Below are 20,330 nucleotides of genomic sequence, written 5' to 3'. Positions count from 1 at the left end.
CTTGGAGGCCTACCACCAGCTTAAGAAATTAAAAATGAGAGAACAGGAAATACCTGTTCTATTTATCCCTCAAAAGATAACCACTATCTTGAATTTGGTCTGTCATTTCCTTGTTTTTTTTTTGTCTTGTAATTATTATTTTTGTATCCATAAGCAGTACATGGCATTTTTAACATATTTAAATTTTCATATAAATATTATTATAGTGTATATATATCCTTTTGTGGCTTGCTTGCTTTTCTCAACATTTTTTTGGAGATTTTTCTGTTATGCTTGTAGCATTATTCATTTAATTGGCAAGAGCATTCTGTTGTATAAATAAATACACTTTTATGAAATCTATTTTTTGCTAATAGACACTACATAGCTTGAAATATTTTTGTGCGTTTCTCATCATCACACTATCTTCCCTTAAACTAAGAGGTAATCATTATCCCAAATTATGTTAATATTTGGGGGGTTTAAAAAAAACGGTTTAGGACTGTGTCTCCCTCAACAGTATATTTGAATTTTGCCTGTTTTTAACGTTTAACAATCTACTTTGTTATTTAGTAGCTTGCTGTTTTTTTTTTTTAATATTATGGTTTTGAGATCATTCATGTTGATATATGTGGCAATAGTTATTAGTTTTTGTTGTGTACTTTATTCCATTGTTTGACTATAGTATTATTTACAGACATTTAGGTAGTTTCTGACTTTCTACTACTGTAAACAATATATAATTAATATTCTTGTACATGCCTCCTTGACTGTGTGTGCTGCATTTCTTTCAAAAATGAAATGAATGGGGCCGGGCATGGGGGCACACACCTGTAATCCTAGCATTCTGGGAGGCTGAGTCAGGTGGATTGCCTGAGCTCACACATCGGAGACCAGCCTGAGCCAGAGCGAGACCTCATCTCTAAAAAAGAGCCAGGCATTGTGGCAGGCGCCTGTAGTCCCAGCTACTTGGGAGGCTGAGACAAGAGAATCGCTTGAGCCCAAGAGTTTGAGGTTGCTGTGAGCTGTGACACCACCACACTGTACCGAAGGCGACAAAATGAGACTCTGTCTCCACCCTCCCCCCCCCCCCCAAAAGAAGCAAATGACTGGGGTATAGTTAATGTATATACATATTTATCTTTACTGGATGTTGATATGTGGTAATTTCATTATCACCTAAGTATAAGTATCTTCTAATTTTATAATTTGATTTGACCCAAGAGTTTAAAGTATATTTTTAAAATTTGTAAGTATTAGAGTTTTAAAATCAGTTTTTTAATTTGACTGCTTTATGGTCAGGTAATATTGTCTGTACTGTACTAATTGTTTTGTATTTGTTGAGACTTTCACTTTATATCCTACTGTGTGTCAAGGTTTAGTCAGGTTTCAGTCAATTTTATAAGTATTCTATGTTTGAAAATAATTTATTCTCTAATTGTTGTATACTCAAACCTGCGTATGTTTAGTAATCTCTAATTTTACTGGTTATTTTTTCTGAGAAAGTAATATTAAAATCTTGATCTATAGAAAAATTTTAGTCTAATAAATAAGCCATTTTCACTTCATATACGGTTCATGTTTGAACCACATGGGTTTAAACTTTTAAAAGTCCACTTATATGTACCTTTTTTCTACTGAGCACAAATCAAAAACACAAGATATGAAACCTGCATATACAGAAGACCAGTTTTTCACATTCACTCGTTCCACAGGGCTGACGGCAGATTTGGGTACACACAGGAGTCCTAGAGCTAATCCCCTGCTTGTATGGAGAGGGCAACTGTATTTCGAGGCTTTCGTGAATTATTTCTTTTACCAGATAGAATGATCCTCTTCACATTTAACAGTGCTTTGGCCTTAAAGTCAACACATTCTGACAGTACTCTAGCTATACTGGCTTTGTTTTCATTTATATTGACTTGCCTAGTATGTTTTTAAAATACATATACACACATATCGTCATCCTTTGTTATCCATGGGGGAGTGACTTCAGGACCCCGTCCGCCCTGAGGAACCCGATTATATAAAAAGTTACCTCCTGGTATAGGCAGGTTTTGCATCCCATGAATCCCGTATGTTTTATGCATTTGGTTGGAAAAAAAAAAAAAATCTGTGTGTAAGTGGACCTACATAGTTCTAATCTGTGTTGTTCAAGGGTTATTCTTACTTTAAAATTTTCTTTATTCCCATGTTTGTGTTTTTAGTATGTCTCTTGCACGCTGAATATAATTGGACTTTAATCTGAATTTTCTATCTTTTAGCTAAGTTTAGTTCGTTTACCTCTGGTACCATTACTGAGCTGTAGTATGTATACTTATTTCTACCATCTTATTATGTGTTTTCTATTTGCCCTACTATTTTATCGTGCTGCCCTTTTCCTTTGGAAAAGTTTGAACAACTTTCTTTTCTTTTCTTTTTTCTTTTTTTTTGAAACAGAGTCTTGTTATGTTGCCCTCAGTAGAGTGCAGTGGCGTCACAGCTCATAGCAACCTCAAGCTTTTGGGCTTAAGTGATTCTCTTGCCTCAGCCTCCCAAGTAGTTGGGACTACAGATGCCTGACACAATGCCCAGCTATTTTTTGTTGTTGTTATAGTTGTCTTTGTTGTTTAGCAGGCCCAGGCCAGCCCCGGTGTATATGGCTGGCGCCCTAACCACTGAGCTATGGGCACTGAGTCTAAGCAACTTTTCTTTATTCCCTGTCTCCTTCTCCTGATTACTCTTAAGATTTTAACATTGCTTCTTGGCTTTGCATAGTCATACATTAAAATTAGTGTTTCTGCCATTCTGAATAGTATGAGAACTTTGGAAAACTTTACCTCTGGGTACCTTCTACCAATCTTATATGTTTCTGACCAGAGTTTTATTTCCTTGTTTGTTTGTTTGTTTTATTTTTATTTTTTGAGACAGTCTCACTTTGTCATCCTCAGTAGAGTGCCTCGGTGTCATAGCTCACAGCAACCTCCAACTCTTGGGCTCAAGTGATTCTCTTGCCTCAGTCTCCCAAGTACCTGGCACTATAGGTGTGGCTATTTTTAGAGATGAGGGCTCGCTCTAGCTTAAGCTGGTCTTGAACCCGTGAGCTTTGGCAGTCCACCCGCCTCAGCCTCTCAGAGCACTAGGATTACACGTGTGAGCCACTGCACCTGGCCTTATTTCCATGTTGTTTAAAAATTGTCCAAGTTAGTATTTATTATTGCTGCATTTAAGTTGTTTTCTAATACTCAGACTGTGAGCTCCTTAAGTAAATTGACTTTCTTACCCTTCCTTTTCAGATTTTCAAAAGAAACAACCAGACGATGATTCCGCTCCAAGTACAAGTAACGGCCAATCAGATTTGTTTTCCGAAGAGACCACCAGTGACAACAATAATACCTCGATAACCACGCCAACACTTAGTCCCAGCCAGCAGCCTCTTCCGACAGAATTGAATGTAACTTCACCGAGTAAAGAAGAGTGTAAGTACTGAGATCCTGAGAGGCAGTAGGGACAACAGCCTAAAAATTGTATCATGAGCTTCTTTCTTAGTAATGCCTAATCCCAGGAGAAAGACTACAGTTCCCAGGCTCAGCAAGTTGAAGAAGGTTCAGCCATTCCATAAACTATAAGATCTTAAAAGACAGCCTTTTGTATTAACTGTCAAAGTAAATGAAGTTTTGAATCAGCCCAGAGCACTGGCACTCAGCTCTGACTGCATGTTAGACACCACAGGAGATTTTTAAAACAATTTTATTATTCACCATTCTCTGATTCTAATGTAATTGGTCTTGTGGGAAGCCCAAGGATCTGTTCTTTTTAATTCTGCAGAGAATTATAATGTGCAGCAAGGGTTTAGAACCCCTGATCTAGGAAACTTAACTCTGATTTAGAAGCCTTGGATTAAAACTTTATCTCTGTCATTAATTGGGCCTTGACTGTTTCTGACCATTTATCTGAGGTAACACTGTGTTTCGTAGAACATAGGGTACTTACAGGGAGAAGGAAGTTGTTTCTTTTACTCTTGTGTAAGTCTTCAATGATAGAAAACTCTGATTTGGAAGTTCATCATCCACTTCATTTCTTTAATGCTCTATTTTGGAATATAACTACCACTGATAGTACTTGCTGAAAATTATAGAGGAGATAGTGTGATGTGTAGAAGGTTTTGCCTTTTAAGAGCTTTACTTAAGCTTGAAATTTAGTATTTTCAATTATATGAATTACTAGAAAGAAATATGGTAGATTGGGATATTCTGTCTACTAACTTGGAAGGGTTATCAGATAACAAATATTTATCTACATCTATCATAAACAATTATATTTGGTAATACTGAGAATATAAAATAAGGAAAATAATATTCCATGTCCTCAAAGAATTTACTGTTTGGCAGGGGAAATTAAATATATTTGTTATAGGATGTCAGTTCTCAACAGGAGCGATTTTTCCCATCTCCTCCCTGCCTTAGAACATTTGGTAGTTCTGGAGGCCAAGAATGCTGTTGAATATTCTGCATTGCATAGGACTGCTCTCCACAACAAGAAACTATCCAACCTAACATGTCGGTAATGTTGAGGTTGAGAAACCCTGATACATGTTTGCGTATACCCACATTAATGGTCCTTTAAGTATCTTAGGTATTAAAGACAAACACTTATGAAGAAAGACATTGGCTTGCTGGAGGAGGTGATATTTAAGATGGATAGAAAGTTGTAAAGAGAGGTTAATCTAGACAGAGTAGAATTAGCTGTGGAAGAACTCTGCAGGGAGTTCCTCAGTGGCTTGTTACTCCTTTGGGGCCATTTATGGAGGAAAACAGAGGACAAGGCTGGAAAGGTAAATTATGGCCAAGCCAAAGACGTCAGTCCCCAGCCAAGCAATTTGGACTTTAGGTAGCAGTCATGATTTTGGGCAGAGGAAGTCACAGTTCACAAGGTGAAATGTAATGGCCGTAGAGAAAAAGAATATTAATGTTAGCAAGATCAGTAGTTTCTCTTCCTGTAATTAAGGTATATGGAAACCCAATTCGTAACGAAAAGTTACTTTATTGATTCATCATTAAAAATCATTATAACAGGTTAAAAAAATACCTCCATTAAGCTAAAATATTTTCTCTATAGGCGGACTTTACAGGGGGAAACCAATCCCTAATAAGTATTTATATATATATTTTGTTTTATTTATTTATTTTTATTGTTTGGGATTCATTGAGGGTACAAAGAATTAGATTACACTGATTGTATTTGTTAAAGTCCCTCTTAACTTGGGGGTGTCCCACCATAGCTCTTGGGTGTCCCACCCCCAAGAGGTATGCCATACGCCGTGAACCCCCATCCCATCCTCCTCCCCACTCCCTCATTCCCTGCTCCCTGCAACCTCATTCCCCTACCTCTCACCTTGTATTAGCTCATCTACTGCCTTCATATTAGAATTGAGTACATTGGATTCTTGTTTCTCCATTCTTGGGATGCTTTGCTAAGAAGAATGTGTTCCACCTCAATCCAGGTTATTACAAAAGATGTAAAGTCTCCATTTTTTTTAAATGGCTGAATAGTATTCCATGGTATACATATACCACAGCTTGTTAATCCATTTTAACAAGTATTTAAATAGCAAATGGCAAAGTATGGCGGGAACAAGTAGAGTTAAATGAGTTTTTAATTGAGTTAGGCCAATCGGCTGGTGCACCCTAAGGATATACAGAAAAGGCTAGTTTTTCATTCCTTTCCAGATTCCATCTTCACACCCTTTTCCCCCAACCTCTGTCATAGCTTAGATTTGTCCTGAACTCTAGAACCTCTTAAGATCCAACTTTTCCTGTTTCTATGACCTGCCTGTTTAGGCTACTACTATAGACAGCTCTATTTTTTTCTTTTAATATATAAATAACCTACAATTTAATTGTGATTGTCTAATTGTACCAGTTTCAGATCTACCTCTGGAGATTTGCCAATCTGAGAGAAGGTGACAACTTAAGTATGGAGACAATAGGTGAAGCCTTGGGATTACCTGAGATTGCCTAGGGTGAGATCATCCAAAAGCCATGAGGATCGATGCTTGGGTGAAAGCTTTAATATTTAGGGGAAAAAAGAGATAGAAGAGGCAAGTAATGAAGTCAGAGAGAAAGCTAAAGGTAGTGGTCAAGATCCTAAAACCTAGGAATAAATGAAGTTCACATTTATGAAGTATTTGCTATCGTCTAAGCATTCTTCTAAGCCATCCAGATGTAGTAATATTTAATTTTCAGTATAGCCTATGATAGCAGATAGTTTTTATTATGCTCAATTTTATAGAAGAAGAAGTTGAAGTGTAGAGAGGTTCAGTAGGTTCTGCTCACAGTTAGAGAGCTACTGCTTGCCATCGGAACCCATGTTCCAGTATGCTAACTTGAATCCACAGTCTGTATTTTAGGCACGGTAACATAAATAGCATTGTGAAAATGTTGCTGAATTGAAAATGAGGCATTTGGTTTTGGTGATCTTGAGGATGACTACCTGAATTAAACTATTTAGTCAACTATTTTAGTTGTTTTTGTATTCATTTAGCTTTTTTTACTACTATATGTTTGGCACTGGGTTAAGTGTTGGGTATAGAAATGGTGAAGATTAAGTTCCTACACATTAGGAAGTCACCATTTCAAATACATATGGCTCTCCCTGAAATTCTGGTTTGTTCTTTCAAACAGGTGCATATAGAATTTGGGGGTGGAAAGGAGACAGTAGCTAGTAGTATAAGCATGCCATTCGCAAAACCTTTATGTGGGCCTTACTGCCTCACCTAGTTTGAAAGTAACTATACTAGAGATGTGTGCCAGCTTTTCGGGGATGAGAAAAATAACTCAGGTTTGTTAAAGCTGTTAGGGTGAGTGTTTTATCAATCAACAGGATATAAAATGATTGCTCATAGATTGCCAGGTGGGATTAGACAGCCTGATCCAGTTACACCTTGCAAATTTCTTTAGCTATATGATCTGCCTAGAAGAAAAAGGATGAAGGAAGAGGCACAGGAATTACCTATGTTAATATTTACTATCTATCCTCAAGGGACCATAATTTTTTTTTTTTGTTAAGAGACAGAGCGTCATTTTATCACCCTCAGTAGAGTGCTGTAGTGTCACAGCTCACAGCAACCTCCAACTCCTGGGCTTAGTGATTCTCTTGCCTCAGCCTCCCAAGTAGCTGGGACTACAGGTGCCCACCACAATGCCTGGCTATTTTTTGTTGCAGTTTGGCCAGGGCCGAGTTTGAACCCGCCACCCTCGGTATATGGGGCTGGTGTCCTACCCACTGAGCCACAGGTGGCCCAAGGGAACCATAATTTTATCTCTTTGTCCTTCTCAGATTTCCCCCAGAGCAGTGGTTTTCAACTGGTGTACCATGGCCACTGATGGCCATGAGAGGATCTTAGGTGTGCTGCAAAAAAATTTTTAAAAATTATTAATTAAATTATTTTTGAAAGAAGTTCAGAGCACAGTAAATATATTCTTTCTTTCTTTTTCTTTTTCTTTTGATCAACATAATTCAAGTTGCTGCGGAGATTTAACTATAGATTCAAGTACACCATCAAATAAAAAAAGGTTGCTTAGAGAGATGTGGAGAAGTAGAGTTGCTGGAAAATAGGTTTGGGATACCACATCCAAGTGCCACGTAATTTATAAACTATTTAGTAGTTATGGATCCACTGTTGCATAGAGGTGCAAATGTTGCATTTTCTTTGTGCCTAGTGAAAGGTTTTATTTATTTATTTTTTTTTGTAGAGACAGAGTCTCACTTTATGGCCCTCGGTAGAGTGCCGTGGCATCACACAGCTCACAGCAACCTCCAACTCCTGGGCTTAAGCGATTCTCTTGCCTCAGCCTCCCAAGTAGCTGGGACTACAGGCGCCCGCCACAACGCCCGGCTATTTTTTGGTTGCAGTTTGGCCGGGGCCGGGTTTGAACCCGCCACCCTCGGTATATGGGGCCAGCGCCTTACCGACTGAGCCACAGGCGCCGCCCCTAGTGAAAGGTTTTAATTTTTTCCCTTATGTTCAAGAGAATGAGTATTTCTTAATCTGCTTTCAACTTCTTATTGTTAAATGAATATATCAGAGGAAAGGTGGTGAGAATCGGGGTACATTTTGTTTTGAAAAGACTGCATATAGAGTAATAACTATTGACAAAAGTTTGGAAAGCATAGAAATGGGACTGATTTTTATCCAAAAGAATTACTTAATACACCTGACTGAAGATCAGATAACGCAGATACTGAAAAGCTTTAAGTGATATTTCTCTGAGCATGCACATGTCTCTCCCCCTCCCAAAGCGTGTCTACAAAAGAATTATTGGAACTTTAGCCGTTAGAAACCTTTTCTAAAAATAATGTAAACAAAATTCAAATAGTGACTAAAGGACTTGTAGCATTTGAGTGCTGTAATACTGGTAACAGCTAACGACACTGTAATACTTACCAAGTGCCAAGCCCTGCTATATGTATTTTATATACATAGTCCTTCTTCTGTAGACTTGAGGGATTGGTTCCAGAACCCCTCCCCCAAGTACCTCAATCTGCACATATTCAAGTCCTCCATATACATGAGTAATAGTGTATTTTTGATATATGTTTGGTTGAATAGAATTCATACATAGGTGGACCTCTGCAGTTCAAAGCCACATTTAAGGGTAAACTATTAACTTACTTCATCTTTACAGTTAACCTGTAAGGCAGATATTTTTGTTATATCCATTTTGCAGGTGTGAAAATGCAGGCACAGGGTGATTCAGTATGCTGCCCAAGATCACAGAGCAGTCTGGCTGTAAAGACCTGGCTCTCTACCATGCCATAGCTTCCTGTCTCAAGATTTATGGTCCAAAAGATATTGCATGCAACTATAGCCCATACAGAGGAAGGGGTGTAGGAAAACTTCTTAAAAAGAACAAAGCATTTCTTTCTGCTTTTGCTACTACCTATTTACTAATCTCCTTATTTCCAGGTGTTTCCTAAAGAAGATGAAGTGTGATTTGTAGTTCTGTTTCTTGACCCAACTTTTTAAGAGAGAAACAATAATGTCAGCCTGTACTTAACAACACTGGCATCAGTTGTTGTTCTTCAGTGATGGACAGATGACTGCTTACCTTAATTCTGAGTCTTACCTTATTAGACTTAAAAGATGATAAAGTGCCCTTCTATCTCATAGCTTTCTTTTCATGCTTTTAAGGGCCTGAGCATCCCTACTTACGACCGATATAAGAGCGTTATGATGTATATGCCTACCTGGGTTTCCTCCTTCCCCGTCCTATTAGCATATTGGTTGGAAATGGAGGTGTTGGAGAAGCCTTGGCTGGTCTGTTTCTTTCTAGGTAGGATAGGAAGACTATTGATACCTGCTGTTAAGGAAGATTAATGGCAAAAAGTGGACTTGTTTTAAAATATTCTGACATTCTAATCTAGCAGTTAGAGAGGATCTACCTTATATAGAGCATTCTTCTAAACTTTGTGGAGGCACATATTAGTAATTAAGCAGCAACTGGCACTTACTACATAAAACTGTAGTTTACCATAGGGGTTGGCAAACTATAGCCCATAAGCCAAATCTAGCCCTTCATCTGGTTTTGTATTTCTCACAAGGTAAGAATGATTTTTACATTTTTCAATGATTGAAAAAAATCAGATAGTATTTTGTGAAATAGAAAAATTACGTGAAGTTCCTATTTCTATGTTCACAAAGTAAAGTTTTTTTGTTTTTTTTTTTTTTTTTGTAGAGACAGAGTCTCACTTTATGGCCCTCGGTAAAGTGCTGTGGCATCACAGCTCACAGCAACCTCCAACTCCTGGGCTTAAGCGATTCTCTTGCCTCAGCCTCCCAAGTAGCTGGGACTACAGGCGCCCGCCACAACGCCCGGCTATTTTTTAGTTGCAGTTCAGCCGGGGCCGGGTTTGAACCCGCCACCCTCGGTATATGGGGCCGGCGCCTTACCAATTGAGCCACAGGCACCGCCCACAAAGTAAAGTTGTATTAGGACATGGCCCCACTTATTCATTTATGTATCGTCAATTGCTGCTTCTGTGCTACAACAGCAGAGATGATGGGAAATGGCTATAGAGACCCAATGGTTCTCTAGATCCAAACTAGAGAAAAAGTTTGCAAACTCTTGTTTTACAGAGCACTTTAAGAAACAAATTATATTCCTAGGATCATTCTGACAGTGTGCAGCATACGTAGGGAAGGTATTCTCCTTTTTATTCTACAGATTAGAAAAAGGAGGTTTGGATAGTGACCCACCTTGACTTACACTACAGGACCAACTCAGCTCCAAGCCTTTTGAATCTATAAGATAGTACTCTGTTTTTTCCCCACTTTTCTCTACTGCATCTACCTAAGACATGCTCTTATTGTAGCAAAATAAATAAATAAATAAATAAAATATATATACAGAAAAAGTGAGAACCTACTAACAGAAATGTTGGTGAAGATTTTTAGTGACTAACACTTCACTTCCAAGTGCTGAGTGGATTTTCTTTTAATGTGACACTAATTCCCAAAATAGAAATTTGAGAACATACTTTACCTATGGTTAAATTTATTTGGTTGAACAAAGAGATTTCCATTGTTTTCTTGGAAACTGGTTTCTGGTGATATCTTAGCTCTGCTAAAGGGTTGGTTTTTTGGTTGTTGTTTTTTTTTGCAGTTTTTGGCTGGGGCTGGATTTGAACCTGCCACCTCTGGCATGTGGGGCCGGCACCCTACCTCTTTGAGCCACAGGCGCCACCCTGTGGTGGGGTGGTTGGTGGTTGTTTTTTAAGGAAAACAGTGCCTTTTAACATATGTCCTTGTTAGACTGCCCCTGGATCTTTGAATGTGCATTGGGCTTCATTGGCTACTCATCTTCATTTTTCTGTCTGGGAAGCTGTTTTCTGTACCCTGGAAACTTAATATTACTGCTACCAAGTGGCTAAACTTTTAATTTAATTGTTTGTTTTTACCAATTAAATTTCTAAGGATCTCCAAATGAAACCAGTTTTCCCTTTTTCAGAGTATGCCCACTTTAGGATGTTGGCCCAATAATTGTCAAAACACGCTGGCTTCTTATGTAGAGCATTTAGAAAATATTACCTATTAAAAAATATTTTATGACTTCCTGCTGGGTTGGTTTTAAGTGAAATATGACAGGGAGTTTTTTTTTTTAGTTTTGTGTGTGTGTATGTGTGTCTTTTTTCTTCCCTTTTCTCTAATGAAGCTCAAGGCATCAGGCTGTTTATCAGAGATAATTATACAGCTTATGGAGCTTTTCTGATATATAATGGTCTCAAAGTAGAAGATTCATTCCCATAATGAGGAATGCCCAAACTTTAATATCTCTTTTGATTCTAATTTAAAGAGTTTTTTTCCCCTAGTGCATTTATTTATTTGTCCTAAAACTGGCTCTGTAAAGCATGCTGCTTTTTATTAGGACTATGTTCTAAAAAGATTGATACCTTGAAGTGTACAGTATGATGATGTTTGGTTATATACTGTATTGAATTGAATGATTGGCTGTAATTTACCAGGAATCAATGTGTGGAACCATTAAGTTAATCCTTGTCAAAATGCAGGATTTAGCAGTTCAGCAGTGTTTTGTTTTGTTTTAACAGAAATTATTTCTGTTCCATGTTAGCTGGATAGGAACTTGTTAAAGTATTTGTAATATCGTTTGACCTTCAACTTGTAGTCAAAACAAGAACCAAATTAAAGCAAAACTGTGATTTTTTTAAGTTATTTATTTGTTGGCTATTTTTTCTCTTTGGTAACTTTTAATTCTGTTCTTAACTATGCAAGTAAAGTGTGACCACATTCTCATTTTTATATTATAGAGACAAAGGTTTAGATGGAATAGAAGGTGAAAATATTATTTTAAGAGATAAGACTCCTATTTCACTGATTGGGATATAGTGGCACAATCATAGTTCACGGCACCCTCAAACTCCTGGGCTCTAGCGATTCTCCTGCCTTAGTCTCCCAAGTAGCTGGGACTACAGGTGCGTGCCCTCACATGCTGCTCACTTTAAAATTTTTTTGTAAAGACATGGGGTCTCACTATGGCCTCCCAAAGTGCTGGGATTATAGGCATGAGCCACCAGTACTGGCCTGAAAATACTCTTTTAATATCACCACCACCATCGAATTCCCACTTTCCCCAGAAATAACCACTGTTTATTTGTTTTGGGTTATAATTTCTTTTCTGTGCAAATATTTGTTCATGTTTATATATGTAAGATTTTGTTTATTTTTATGTAAATGAGAGTGTACTATATGTACTGTTTTATAACTTGCTTTTCCCCCCTTTATTTCATTTTATTTTATTTATTTATTTTTGAGACAGAGTCTCACTTTGTTCCCCTTGGTAGAGTGTCATGTTCACGGCAACCTCAAACTCTTGGGCTAAAGTGATCCTCTTGCCTTAGCCTCTCAAGTAGCTGGGACTCACCCAGCACAAGGCCTGGCTATTTTTTAGAGACAGGGTTCTCACTCTTGCTCAGGCGGATCTCAGTCTCCTGAGCTCAGGCAATCCACCCACCTTGGCCTCGTAGAGTGCTAGGATTACAGGCCTAAGCCACCATTTAAATTGCTGTGTAGTGTTCTTTATTACTATACTATTGCTGTCTTTTAAAAATTATTTTCTTTTGAAGCTGTTTCTAAGATGTCACCATTACAAACCATATCAAGTAAACTTTTTGTACATGACTAATGGTATACGTGTTATTTTTCCATGATAAATATAAGGAAGAGGAATTAACAAGTCAGAGAAAGTGTGTATTTTAAATTTTTATATGCATGACAATATTACTCTCCAAAGCGACTGTACCACTTTATACTACTAAGAATAATGTTTGAGAGTGATTGTATAAAATGTCATTGCCAACATTAGGCGTTCCTTTTTATTTTTGTTTTTGGCAAGTTGGGTAAAAGAGCAGCTCATTTTAACTCGAATTTTCCTGACTTCTGATAGTAAGAATGAATACCGTTTATATGTTTATTAGCTATTTATAAGTCTCCAGTGATTTGCCTTTTGTCGTTCTTTGCCTATTTATTTTTTATTAACTGTTTTATTCTTAGTGATTTGTAGGAAGCCCTTATATATTCTGGACAAATAAGTCTTTGTTTTATATATATGTATATATATGTATGTATATGTATATATGTGTGTGTATTTAATATTTTTCCTAGTATGTTACTTTTCATTGTGATTTGGGTGCCTTGTATTCCATTATAATTTTTTAAAATTTTAATTCTTTTTTAAATTTAAGTCATTTGGTCTTTTGTCTTCTAGATTTGTATCTACGAAGACTTTCTGAATCACAGAGTTGTAAAATACTTTATATGTTTTTAATACTTTTATAGATTATCTTATTCTATATTTAGCTCTGAACACAATTGGAACTTATTTTGTATATGCTGTGAGGTATGAGGGATTTATCTTTATTTATTTATTTTTTTTCAAATGGATAACCATTTATCCCAAAATTATTCATTAACTAGTCCTGGTTTGAAATGCTGTTACTATTACATAAACATAGATCTATTTCTAGGCTCTTTATTTTGCTGTTTTGTTCTACTTATATATTTTTAAAACTGGACTGTAGCTTTGTGGTATATATTAATAGTTGATAGGTCTAATCTCCTTTATTTTTTTCTAAATTTTGTTGGCTATTCTTTTGTGTTTTCTCTGCTTAATGAATTTTATGTTCTGCTTGTCAGGTTCTTTTAAAAATTACAGCGTGATTTTGATTGGGATTATATTGAATATATAGATTTATTTAGGATTCAGTTGACATTTTAATAAACTATTAGGTTTTTCCATATAGGAATATAGTTTTTCTTTATTCAAGCATTTTTATGTGTTCTTGAGTAAAGATTTATTTTTATATATTTTAATTTATTAATTGAATTTATTTTTATCATTTGATTTATTTTCTTAAAATAGGCCATATACATTTCCTGCTAGAATTTCTTCCCTGTAGCTTTATAGACCTTTTTCATATTCCTGACTATAACGAAACTACATTAGTTTTCCTAATAATATTCCATAGATGCAGTGTTTGCTATCATTTTCTTGTGGATTTTCTTTATCAGATTAAAGAAACTCTTACTTATAACTTGCTAATTTCCTTTTCAAAATTTAATTAGTGATGGGTCTTAAATTTTACAAAATGCTTTTTCAACATCTGTTGATTTTATGGTATTTCTCCTTTAATGTGTATATGATCTTGTAATTTAATAGACTTCTAGTGTTTCTTTTTTTTTTTTCAGTATTTTAATTTAATTTTCTATTGGACAAATTTGCATTATCTCCCTCACCCTTTCCTTTAAGTTAGTGTGACAATTCTCCATAATAAACTACTTAAAGAGAAGCTTTGGTCAAGAATGGAATGAAATAGCCAAAAAATAAAAAAATCACTGCTGCTTTAAAAAAAATAATACTTTTGGGCAGTGCCTGTGGCTCAGTCGGTAAGGCACCGGCCCCATATACCGAGGGTGGTGGGTTCAAACCCGGCCCCGGCCGAACTGCAACCAAAAAATAGCCGGGCGTTGTGGTGGGTGCCTGTAGTCCCAGCTACTTGGGTGGCTGAGGCAAGAGAATCGCTTAAGCCCAGGAGTTGAGAGCTTGCGGTGAGCTGTGATGCCACAACACTCTACCCAGGGCGACAGAGTGAGACTCTGTCTCAAAAAAAAAAAACAAAAAAAAACAAAACAAAACAATACTTTCACCAATTTTATACTCAAACAAAACCACACAATAGGCTTGGCGCCTGTAGCTTAAGTGGCTAAGGCGCCACCCACCTACACCAGAGTTGGCAGGTTTGAATCCAGCCTGGGCCTGCCAAACAACAATGATAACTATAACCAAAAAATGGCTGGGCGTTGTGGCAGGCGCCTGTAGTCCCAGCTACTTGGGAGGCAGAGGCAAGAGAATTGCTTAAGCCCAGGAGTTGGAAGTTGCTGTGAGCTGTGACACTATGGCACTCTACCCTGGGTGACATAGTGAGACTCTGTCTGAAAAAAATAAATAAATAAATAAAATAAAACACACAATATTTGCACGATATGTGTTTTCAGTGTTTCCTTGGGGCTGGCTTTCCTCACCATCCAAAGGCAGAGCTGTGGCCAGCCACTGTTTGTCATGCTGGATGGCAGAGGCTCACTCAGCTTCACATTATCCAGAGGCCCTGGATAGAAGATTCTAAGGTCTTGAAATCCCAATTGTCATGGCTCCATCAATGCCAGTAGTGCAAAATTTGTGACAATCTTGCTTGTCCATCTCATAAGTAGACACTTGAGTGATGCTATTCGGGCAGCATCTCCAGGGCTGTATTGCGGTCCTCGGTCCTGGCCGTCTTGTCCACGTTGCGGAAATGTTCCATGGCAGACATGCTGCGCTGGATGCTCTGTTTTGGAATGTCTAACTTGGACACAAAGGTCAAGCAGCCACGGTCATCATAGTTAAAGAGCATTGGGCAGCAGTCATGGTCGGCAGCTACAACACTATTCTCTGAGACAAATGATACACTCAGCAGTGGTAGGAACTCTGTTTTCAGAGTTGAGACGTGTACACTTTTTGAAGCATCAGCAACAGACACAGTGCTGTCATGACTGACCTAGGCCAGGTAGCTCCCACTGGTGGAGAAACAGACCCCATGGACCTAGCCTCCTGTGCCACTGCCCCCAGACTCTGACATCAGTTGACCAAAATGCATCTTGCTGCCCCAGGGTGTACTGGCTGGCTTTTCATCCACTTCTTTAATATAGGCAGAAAACACTCTGCATTTGAAGTCACATGATACTGCTGCCAGCAAAACATTGTTGAGATGCCTATCCAAACTGAGGACTGTGGAGTGAATCGGCTTTTTAATGTGTTTACTTACCCACCAGTTATTTTCAGACTTGAAGTAACAAACAGAAATGAGTCGTGCTCTGCTTCCCGTAGTAGATTTGTTCTCTAAAGGGGGACCATTTCACCAAAGTAGCTGCACAATTAATTCTCAGGATTGCCAGGGTTGGCTTCCAGACACCATCTGTCTGACTCCAGACATAGGCATTGCGGTCTGCCCTGCAAGTGACGATGTGGTCGCTTTTGGGAACCCAGTCACTACCTGTTCATGCTCCTAGCCTCAAGCAGTCCTCCTGCCACCGGCATGAGTCATGGCATCTAGCCTAGGAGCTGCTTTTCACAGATGAAGTAGGAAAGTATTTCTTGAGATGGGATCTACTCCTATTAAATAAGAACAAAGGGTTTAGAATATTCTATAAAGTTAGTTGATAGAGCAGCAATGTGTTTTTAGAACATTTATTCCAATTTTGAAAGAAGTTCTACTGTGGGTTAAATGCTATCAAACAGCATCACATGCTACCAGAAAAATCTTTTGTGAAAGGAACAGTTAGTCATTGTAGTGGGCTTCCTTATTGTCTTATTTTAAGAAAGGCCCAGAGTCATCCCAGTCTTCACTACCTGATCAGTTAGCAGACATAAAGGGAAGACCTTCCATCAGCAACAATTATAACTTGCTAAAGGCTCAGATGACCATTAGCAATTTTTAGCAATAAATTATTTTAAAATTAAGGTATACACATTGTTCTTTAGACATAATGCTGGTTGCACATTTAAACTACAGTATAGGGTCAATGTAACTTTTATATGCACTGGGAAACCAAATAATTCATAATGACCTGGACTTGAAGTATTCCCTGTGTTGGAGTGATGTGGAATCAAACCTGCAATATTTCTAAGGCATGACTAATTATTTAAGGGAGTTAAGGTAGAGTGATAGTGAAATTTTGAGGAGCTCTTATAAACAAAATAGATAAGCTACCAATAGCAATTTTTGACCTATTTTGAAAATCCTCTTCTCATAAACCCCTAATTTAGATATAAATTATATGAAAGATCATACACTGAGTTAGGATTAGGATTTTTTTCTTTCTTGCTCTTTCTTTTTTTTTTTTTGTTATTTTTAGGTTAATTTGGGGGTAAAAAGAATTAGGTTACAATGTTAGGTAGAATCCCTCTTATAATTGTGTCTCACCTCCAAGACATGTGCCATACACCCTAACATTGTGCCCATTAAGTGGAAGCCCACCCACTTGAATTGATTTGAGTTTTCTCTTATGTGGGTGTGTATTAGATCATCTACTGGCTTCTATTAGAATTGAGTACTTTGGATTTTTGCTCTCCAGTCTTGTGATACTTTATTAAGAAGAATATGTTTCTACTCCATCCAGGTTAATACCAAAAATGTAAAGTCTCCATTTTTAGAGGCTGAATAGTATTCCATGGTATACATATACCACAGTTTGTTAATCCATTCCTGGGTTGATGGGCATTTAGGTTGTTCCCAAATTTTGGTGATTCTAAATTGAGCTGTAATAGACAATCTAGTGCAGATATCCTTATGATAAAATGATTTTTTTTTCTTCTGGATAGATGCCTACTAATAGGATTGCAGAATTAAATGGGAAGTCAAATTGTAGGATCAAATGGGAGATCAAATGTGTTCTTTAGGGATACTCCATACTTCTTTCCAAAGAGGTTGTATTAGTTTGTAGTCTGACAGTGTAAAAGTGTTTCCTTCTCTTCCTATCCATGCCAGCATCTGCAGTTTTGAGACTTTGTGCTATGGGTTATTATCACTGAGTTTAGGTGATATCTCGGGGTTGTTTTGATTTGTATTTCTCTGATGATTGGGGACAATGAGCATTTTTTTCCATATGTTTGTTAGCCATTTGTCTGTCTTCCTCAGTGGTAGGTAGGATTGTTTGCTCTTTTTTTGTTGATTAATTTGAGTTCTCTGTAGATTCTACCCTGTTTCCCCGAAAATAAGACATCCTCCGAAAATAAGACATCCTCCGAAAATAAGACCTACTCACAGGAAAGATAAGACGTCCCCTGAAAATAAGACCTAGCGCGTCTTTGGGAGCAAACTGTCTTATTTTCGGGGAAACAGGGTAGTTTATCAACCCTTTGTCAGTTTCATACCATGCAAATATCTTTTTCCATTCTGTCTTCTTTGCTTTAATTGTTGTGTCCTTAGTTCAGAAGGTTTTCAGTTTAATTACGTCCCATTTGTTTGTTTTTGTTGTTATTGCCACTGAAGTCTTCTTCATAAAAATTTTCCCAAGTCCAAAATCAAGAGTTTTTCCCATATGTTCTTCTAAGATTTTTATTATTTTATGTTTTAGATTTAAATCTCTTGTCTATTTTGAGCCAATTTTTGTAAGTAGTGAATGTTGTGGGTCCAGTTTCTGTTTTTTACTTGTGGTTATACAGTTCTTCCTGCATCATTTCTTGAATAGGAATTCTTTTCCCTGCTGTACGCTTTTGTTTGGTTTTTCAAAGATCAGATGGCCCTAAGAGACTGGTTACATGTCTTGGTTTTCTGTGCTATTCTATATGTCTCTTTCTCTCTTTTTCTGTCAATACCATGCTATTTTGATCACTGTGGACTTATATACTATAACCTGAAGTTTGGTAGAGTGATGCCTCTGGCTTTGTTTTTATTACTGAGAATTGCCTTGGCTGTATGGGTTTTTTTCTAGTTCTGTGCAAAATGAAGTACTTTTTTTCCAGTTGTTCAAGGTATGGTGTTGGTATTTTAATGGGGATTGTATTGAATCTGTAGATTGCTTTGGGTAATATAGACATTTTAACAATGTTGATTCTTCCCAGGCAAGAACATGGTATGTTCTTCCATTTGTTGATGTCTTCTACTATTTCTTGTCTTAAGGTTTCATAATTCTCTTTGTACAAGGTCCTTCACCTCTTTCTTTAGGCATATTCCTAAATATTTCATTTCTTTGAAGCTACTGTGAAAGGAATTGTGTCCTTGATTTGCTTCTCGACTTATCTGTTACTGGTGTATACAAAAGCAACTGATTTGTGGACATTAATTTTTTTTTTATTATTATTTTTTTTATTGTTGGGGATTCATTGAGGGTACAATAAGCCAGGTTACACTGATTGTAATTGTTAGGTAAAGTCCCTCTTGCAATCATGTCTTGCCCCCATAAAGTGTGACACACACCAAGGGAGTACCCGGAGACTTTACTGTATTTCTTGATCACTTCCAGGAGTCTTGTGGTTGAGTTTCTGGGGTAATCTAAGTATAAGATCATGTCATCAGCAAAGAGTGAGAGTTTGGCCTCCTCTGTCCCCATTTGAATGCCCTTTGTATCCTTCTCTTGCCTGATTGCATTGGCTAGAAGTGCCAGAACTATGTTGAATATTCGTGGAGATCCTTGTCTGGTTCCAGTTCTAAGTGTAGAAGTTTTTAGTTTAGTTTTTTTTTTCTTAAAAGATGAAAAAAATTTTAAGTTAGTATATCTGTTATGCAAGTACATACAAGGGTAATTTATACAGTATAACTTTCAAAACCTTCAATAAAGATAGTGCATACAGATTCTTCTTCTTTTTTTTTTTTTTAATTTATTGTTGGGGATTCATTGAGGGCACAAGAAACCAGGTTACACTGATTGCATTTGTTAGGTAAAGACCCTGTTACAATCGTCTCTTGGTGTGGCACACACCAAAACCCCACCCCCTTGCTTCTTCCTTCCCTCTGCTTTTCCTTTCCACACCCCTTCCTCCTTCTTTCTCTCTCTGCTCTCCCCTTCCTCCACCCCCACTGTGACCTTAATTGTCATTAATTGTCCTCCTATCAAAATTGAGTATATAGGATTCATGCTTCTCCATTCTTGTAATGCTTTACTAAGAATAATGTATTCCACTTCTATCTAAGTTAATAGAAAGGCTGTAAAGTCTCCATTTTTTTTAATGGCTGAATAGTATTCCATGGTGTACATATACCACAGCTTATTAATCCATTCCTTAGTTGGTGGGCATTTAGGCTGTTTCCACATTTTGATGATTGTAAATTGAGCTGCAATAAACAGTGTAGTGCAAGGATGGGAGGTCGAGCCTGAGTTCTTTGAGGTTTCTCCATACTTCCTTCCAGAAAGGTTGTACTAGTTTGCAGTGCCACCGGCAGTGTAAAAGTGTTCCCTTCTCTCCACATACATGCCAGCATTTGCAGTTCTGAGATTTTTGTGACGTGGGCCATTCTCGCTGGGGTTAGATGGTATCTCAGGATGGTTTTGATTTGCATTTCTCTAATAGATAGGGATGATGAGGATTTTTTTCATGTGTTTGTTAGCCATTTATCTGTCTTCTTTAGAGAAGGTTCTATTCATGTCTCTTGCCCATTAATATATAGGATTGTTGGCTTTTTTCATGTGGATTAATTTGAGTTCTCTATAGATCCTAGTTATCAAGCTTTTGTCTGATTCAAAATATGCAAATATCTTTTCCCATTGTGTAGGTTGTCTTTTTGCTTTGGTGGTTGTCTCCTTAGCTGGATAGAAGCTTTTC

At 37.4% G+C, this 20,330-nt stretch overlaps 1 protein-coding gene across 2 annotated transcripts in view; it reads left to right on the top strand.

The window, feature by feature from the left end:
- Positions 1 to 20,330, top strand: part of ZFAND3 (zinc finger AN1-type containing 3) — a 390,125-nt gene that overhangs the window by 288,085 nt on the left and 81,710 nt on the right. For both annotated transcript variants that reach the window (XM_053603532.1, XM_053603533.1), the window contains exon 3: positions 3,255 to 3,437. In XM_053603532.1, coding sequence (XP_053459507.1) covers positions 3,255 to 3,437 — 183 coding nt within the window. The remainder of the gene's footprint in view (positions 1 to 3,254; positions 3,438 to 20,330) is intronic.

Source organism: Nycticebus coucang, chromosome 9 (genome assembly GCF_027406575.1).
Source record: "Nycticebus coucang isolate mNycCou1 chromosome 9, mNycCou1.pri, whole genome shotgun sequence".
NCBI lineage: Eukaryota > Metazoa > Chordata > Mammalia > Primates > Lorisidae > Nycticebus > Nycticebus coucang.
This window is presented reverse-complemented; position numbering and strand designations above follow the sequence as displayed.